The 7,043-nt window shown below is 32.7% G+C and overlaps 1 protein-coding gene across 1 annotated transcript in view; it reads left to right on the top strand.

The window, feature by feature from the left end:
• Positions 1-769: 769 nt before the first annotated feature.
• COL1A2 (collagen type I alpha 2 chain) overlaps positions 770-7,043 on the top strand; it is a 48,170-nt gene continuing 41,896 nt past the window's right edge. The window contains exons 1-4 of the mRNA XM_026675677.2: positions 770-828; positions 1,746-1,781; positions 5,415-5,498; positions 6,190-6,246. Coding sequence (XP_026531462.2) covers positions 6,211-6,246 — 36 coding nt within the window. The 5' untranslated portion in view covers positions 770-828; positions 1,746-1,781; positions 5,415-5,498; positions 6,190-6,210. The remainder of the gene's footprint in view (positions 829-1,745; positions 1,782-5,414; positions 5,499-6,189; positions 6,247-7,043) is intronic.

Here is a 7,043-nt window from a genome sequence, read left to right as displayed (position 1 = left end):
TCTACTTCAATCTCTCTGGAGATTTATTTATTTATTATTTATAATAGGGTTTATATACGTCCAAGTTTTATAGTATAAGAAAACTCAGAACACACCTGAGTTTATGAGTTTCTATGGAATTTCAAACATAATTTTGGGTGTTATAATACATTTTATTAAACATATCAGTTGAATCAAAATCCTTTGTCAGCAATAAACTGCAAAAATTAATTCTAAATAAGCTTTAAAAAAAAACAATACATGACATATTTGTATTTCCTACAATCAAACAGGTAACAGTGTAAAATGCAGCACATCAAATGCAAAACAATTAGCAAATTAATATTAATTATCTGTTTCTTCTTGGTTTTTTTTTCAGATGTAAATGAGGTCAGTATAATTATTTTAAAATATAATAGAAACACCAGACAATCTCTTTTTGGAGGGGGAGCATGGCCATTTACTAAGTACTGTTTTCAAAATGTGCATGAGTAAGCTAATTACTAGGTTTCACCCACCCCCAATGTCCTAGTGGGCTGTCCTTATAATTAAAAAAAAAGTACTTTCATAGGTGAATGCAAGAGTCACATTGCATGCATAGCAGTTTCTGATATGCCTTGCTGGGTTTTGGTCTAAGATTGTAAAGCATGAATGAACTCAGGTATGCTTTTTAATAATATCTAACCGTGATACTAATTTAATTTTTCTGTCTTTTCACATTTGAAATTGGTTAGGTTTATTTGTATATAATAATGATTAATTTTAGTATCTAGAATGGAATATTAATCATTTAATACTTTCCTTAAAATTCATTTTTTTCTTTCTTTCTAGGCAACGGAAGTACGGAGGGTAAGCAATTTTAGGAACTTCTTATATAAGAATTATAGATTAGATTAAAGGGCAACTGATGCAGAAAAGTAGAATTGGTACAAATAAGCCTTTTTAAAGTACAACATTAGACTGGAAGCAATTTAAAATCAATCCAAACACAGAATCAGAATTTGGAAGAAAATATGTTTAATTTTAAATGGATATATTTAAATGGGTATACTTGAAAATTGTTTGTTTTCAGAAGTTGTGAATTCCCCATCACTGGAACCTTTCAAGAAGACATTAGACAGCCATTTGTCTGAAATGGTATTGGGACTCCTGCTCGTGCAGTGGGTTGGATTAGATGACCTTCAAGTCATCTAATCACTTCCAATTCTGTTATTCTATTAGGCTACTATTGAGATTCATATTTAGTCTCATCTGGTTTCTTTCAAACAATTGTTAATAAAAACACTCTTCATTGAAACTATGCTCCAGCATGAAGAGTGGGATGTATTAGTGTCCAAGAATAAGTGGAGCATGGCTAGAATTACAAGCCTATAATTTAATGGTATTATTAATCATTTAAAATACCAATTTGATTTAATGATTTAAAAATACTTCTAAAGAATATATTCAACTGCTTTGAAGACTAAATATGCAATAAATGAACACCATGTCTAATGATTAGCACTTCCTAGTAAAAAAGTAGAGTTTTGCTCATATGTACATCTCCATTTTTTACAAAAAATTATAAATAATCTATTAGTTTGTTAATCTGATTCTTGAATAAAGTTCTCTTAACAGATTGAAAACTATTTAATAATACTAAGGGAGTAGCTTTTTAATCTATTACATGTTTAATATCAGATAGTTATAAGTAATGCTGTATTATTCTGTAAATAATTATTTGAAGATTCATTTCTAATTAAGATTCTTTATTTATGTTTTTTCAGGGTCCAAGAGGAGATAGAGGGCCACGAGGAGAAAGGGTAAAGATTGTATTCCTTTGACTGTATGACGTCTGAATCATTTTGATTCAAATATGAAAAAACTTAATCATCTGCCGTATGGAAATCCCTAAAATGACAGTATTAATACTGCATCTGATTCACGGTTTTCTAAAACTGAATCTTAATCATGTATGTATGTATATATGTATATGTACCACATATACACACATGCATGTTAAATATCTTGCCAGTTTGAAATCACAGAATTGGATCAGTGCTATGCAATGAGGCTTCATTTGTCTTCATGAGGATTTTTAATGGCACTAAAATAAAGGTCTTGGTCTACCTAAAACACCTGTCCTGGTCACCTGTCTTTTATGTGCTTCAGCTAAGCCCTTCCCATTAACTCTTTGTTACACGGATGTATTTGTATGACTGTGTGTATGTTTCCTTATATAAGTCACTTAAATGCAGTTGTTCTGTGTAGAATGGAATAAATTTATTTCGGAAAGCAGGTATAATTTAAGGAAGCACATAGAGACCTGAGAGGAATGTTCAATTTTATGTCAACATTGGGAACAGCAAATGTCTTAATTTTATAGTTTGAAAAGTCAATGACACAACTTTATTATTCACAAATCCTACATCAATATCAGGATTTTTCAAAAGAGTTTTTACCAAAACTGCACTTGCAGATTATATTTACCTATGGGGAAGATTTCTGCTTGTTGTAATTTAATTAATTAATGGAGGTTCAGAGGGTGTCCCACGAAAACAAAAACACAAAAAAATCAGATACATTTCAATACAAAAATTACTCAAACTATTGCTATAAAATTCACATGTTACACTGACAAAATCTTGCTTTAGTTTAAAATGTATTATAAACAGAAAATAAATATGATCTGGATTAATTAATGGCATCCCCTTTATGACAGAAAAAAATCATGTGTAAAACTTTTAACAGCAGCTTCTGCTTGTCATTGTCAATAATACTATGATAATATTATCAATTGTGGTTCGCAACTAATTCAGTTTAAAGCAGTTGCCCTTTTTTCCTTGAGATTCTGTGGTTTTAATGTAGCTACAGTATCATTAACATAGATACCATAGTAGTTTGTAGACACTGTCAAACTACAATCTAATTTTGCTTCCCAAAATTAGATTGTAGCTCATCTCGGTGATATATATCTTAATGCTTGACCCCCACACACATACCTTCTGATGTTTTTGACTTCCATAGCCATCATCCAGTAAAATAGGAGTTTTATTCCTAACATACTTGGCTAATGATTGATGTACAGAATAGAACTTCATATTGGAAAACAGTAAATTAAGGGAGCAGCTCTTTGTCACACATTAAATCACACATATTTTAATCTATACCACTGTATGTATGGGTGTGTGAGTGTGTGTTTGTGTGTGTGTTGTGCATGGTTTTCCACTATGGTATGATACTGGTGTATATCCAATACCATATAGGTGCATTATTTGCTACATGCAGTGTTAAACATGACTATGATGCAACATAGGAAGATAATATGTCTAGGCTTTCTAGACCAATCACTCTCAATCCAGTACCTTTCATATGTATTAAGAGTGCAGTTCCCATAATTCCTAATTAGCACAGAATTCTAGCTATTAGTTAAGAGTCACTTAATATACTAATATATGTATTCAAGCTATACAATCTACTAAACAATTGCCCCAAAGGAACTTGACAATAACTCTTCTCCCTCCAAGTTTAAGAATAGGTGTTACCAAACTTTTTCATGCTGGAACATGCACTTAGCTAAATGGGTCACATCAGCATAGATTTAGTGATGATCATGGGCTATGGAAGTGTCTTAGCTTAACATTCTGTCAGGGTTCCCCCCATGAGTTTCTTTCTTTAAATACTAACTATAAAAGTAGACATATTTCGCAAGTCTTCCAGACATCATGATTCTGTCTGAGCCGGAAGTTATCTCGGGGTTAAAACCAACAGTCTGATGGAAAGTCTTTCAAATCAGTCCCACCCCATGCAGTGCAGATACTGCAAAGCTGCAGCATAAATTACTAAGGATCTGAAAACACCATAGTATTATTTTGTAAGTCATTTTTAGACTATCAGATAATACAAATATATTTGTTAAATTCTACTTTAAGTCATGATTAGTTTTAAGCTACTTTTATATACATTCAGCCTCTCCTTTTGGAATAAAAGTTGGGCATTGTTCATAGATATGCAGAAGTCTATTAAATTATATAAATGTGATATTTTTAGACTCCATATTAATGTACACATTTATTAGTAAATAATGATGTAATTATTAGTTAGCCAAATTTTCAATGGGTTAAGATATAATCTCCATTTATTGTGGCAAACAGACACAGCTTAACATCATGAAAGTGAATTCAATATTTGATTAAATGTTTTAATAGAGTTTTGTTAAACTAATAAGTCTGAGTAATATTAATCAGCTAATAGAATACACATACCTATTTTTATTAGCTATGAGCTTTATCAGTAGAAAGTACAATTTATACAAGTAGTCCTCAACTTACAAGAGTTCCCTTAGTGACTGTTCAATGTTTCCATGGCACTGAAAAAAAGTGACCTATGACCCTTTTTCACACTTATGACCATTGTAGCCTGCCACGGTCACATGATCAAAATTCAGATGGTTGGCGACTGGTTCATGATGATGGCATGTGATCTCCTTTTGTGACCTTCTGAAAAGCGAAGTCAATGGGGAAGCCTGATTCACTTAACAACTGTGTTACTAACTTAACAACTGCAATGATTTTCTTAACCACTGTGGCAAGAATGGTCATAAAATGGGGAAAAATTAACTTAACAAATGTCTCACTTAGCAAAAGAAATTTTGGAATCGCTTGTGGTCATAAGTCAAAGATCACCATTATTTTTGCTGTTGTAGATGAAATATCTATGATTTTTTGGGAGCAGGCCAATTTGCTCAAATTTTTAAGTGGTAAATTATCTTCCTCTTAAGTGACACTTAGGAATGAATGCACCTAAACTGCAGGGTCAAAAGCATATATAGAGTTGGCTCTATATTTACTTACATCATGATAGTTAAACATTACTAGAATGTTTATCATGAGATGTTCATGTGTTATCTTCATAATTATTCAAGTTATAATAGCCACCAAATTAGCTCAAATTACATAGTTCGAATTCCTAGAGAGTTTGCCTTTTGTCCCATTGCCTGAGAATTGTGGGAAATGTTAAAAAAAACATAGCTGAAAAAGATTGATGTCAAAACCTTCCCAAGATAGTGGGAATATTTCTTTTTGTTATGCCCTGCCATAAGCGACCCTAAGTTTGAGACACCCATCTATATATAGCTTTAAGTCATATCAAATACCCATATGAAATTATCCATGTATTAAAAATTCTAGGGATTCAATCAAACAGTTACACCCATTTACTTGGGAGGCAATACCATTGATCACAGTATGACACTGCTAAAAAGTTATGCCTGGGATTGCATCCCTAATCTTCCGGTTTCCTTGAAGCATGAAGTTTGGATATTTGTAACTTACAAAAATTACGAAGCTAAGGGACAGACTTTTTGTGCTGAGCAATATAGCATGAAAACCCTAGGTGGTTTTTTTTTCTTCCAGTTTTGCTTTGTTACTGATTACTGTAATTTATTTTCCCCCTAGGGTCCAGCAGGTCCACCAGGCATAGATGGTGAAGATGGTCCACCAGGTCCTCCAGGGCCCCCTGGACCTCCTGGCCTTGGTGGAGTAAGGCTTCCAATTTTTTACTTTACTGACAATGCATCTAATGTCTAAGAATAAATATTTATATAATATCAAAGAAGTCACAAAATGCTTCTTTTGTGATTTCTTTTAAAAGTATACATTGAAATGCATCTTTTCACATGCATATGTGCTTCAGGTAACTTAGAAAAATTTAAAGAACAACCAATATAACTTCTCCAACCTAGAACTAAGGTGACATTTCCTGACAGTTTAGAACAATTAATCAGTGGGACAATTTGCCTTCAGAAGTTGTAAATACTCCAACACTGGAAGTTTTTAAGAAGAGATTGGGCAACCGTTTGTCTGAATTGATATAGAATTTCCTACTTAAGCAGTAGTTGGACTAGAAGATCTCCAAGGTCGCTTCCAATTCTGTCATCCTATTCTATTTTCAGTCTTCAGTTTTCCTTCACTCTACCCATTTAAGAGCCATTTAATAAGCTGGGATTTCAAAATCCCAGAAAGTAATTTTGAATATGTATGATGATGATCGCAGTAATCAGAAACATAATACCATTTAGTTAGGATGAGGTTGTCAACCCTTTCCCCATGTAATTACATTTAATATACATTAAAGTAAGTTTAAACAACTTGAGGTACAATTAATGCCTGTTCAGTGTTTCCAACATAGCTCTTCTTAGTCATATTGATATCTGTTCTTATTCATTTACAGAACTTTGCTGCTCAATATGACATGTCCAAATCAGCTGATATGGGCCCTGGACCTATGGTAAGCAATTTTTTTCATTTCACACATATCCAAATTGTATCAGTGGGCACTTCCAACAAAGCAAAATGAAATCTGCAACAAGGTTTCTCAACATTGCATTTCAGCTATGTGGTGCAACCCAACATAAATTATATTACTTTGTATAATTGTGGTATTCAACAGCTGAATTTATAGAAATCTAGAAATTTACAGAATTTACAGAAATCTATCTAGAAATACTGTGAAACCATGCGTGTAATGTTTCTGCTCGCTCAATGTGAGTCAGTGAATTTTACAGGTAATAGATGCTCTTTACACCCCTTCATTAAGAGATTCCTACCTTCATAAGTGTTTCAAATATTGAAGTGTTTTTGATACTGATTTCTAATACTTTAATGCATTTCTCTTCTTACATGTTACAAACACATGAAGTTATGAGAAAACAGCAGTCCTTAATAATCTCAGAAAAATAATACTTGCTTGTGAGATACAGGATCTAGACAAAAGATTCCCAGAGCATTACATGGCAGGAATAGCTTCAAAATTCAATGGAATTGGGTAGTTTGTTCCAGTTTGCAAAGAATATCCACCTAGAATCAGCCTAAGTGACTTTTCAATGTACATATTTTGCTTCTTCCAGATTAGGAAAGGGTATTATATCAAAGGACCCCCTAAACCAGTCAGCATTATCTTCAAAATATGCAATTCAGAATAAGTCAATGACTTGGCTTAGTATCATGTCCTGTACTTAATGCTATCTGTGCTTATTTGACCAAGTAGACATATGTAGTGATTGGATTGTGATAAGTAAGTTTTTG

This window comes from Notechis scutatus, chromosome Z, assembly GCF_049901735.1.
Source record: "Notechis scutatus isolate UNSWTSFEM ecotype Mainland chromosome Z, rNotScu1.2, whole genome shotgun sequence".
Classification (NCBI taxonomy): Eukaryota; Metazoa; Chordata; class Lepidosauria; order Squamata; family Elapidae; genus Notechis; species Notechis scutatus.
This window is presented reverse-complemented; position numbering and strand designations above follow the sequence as displayed.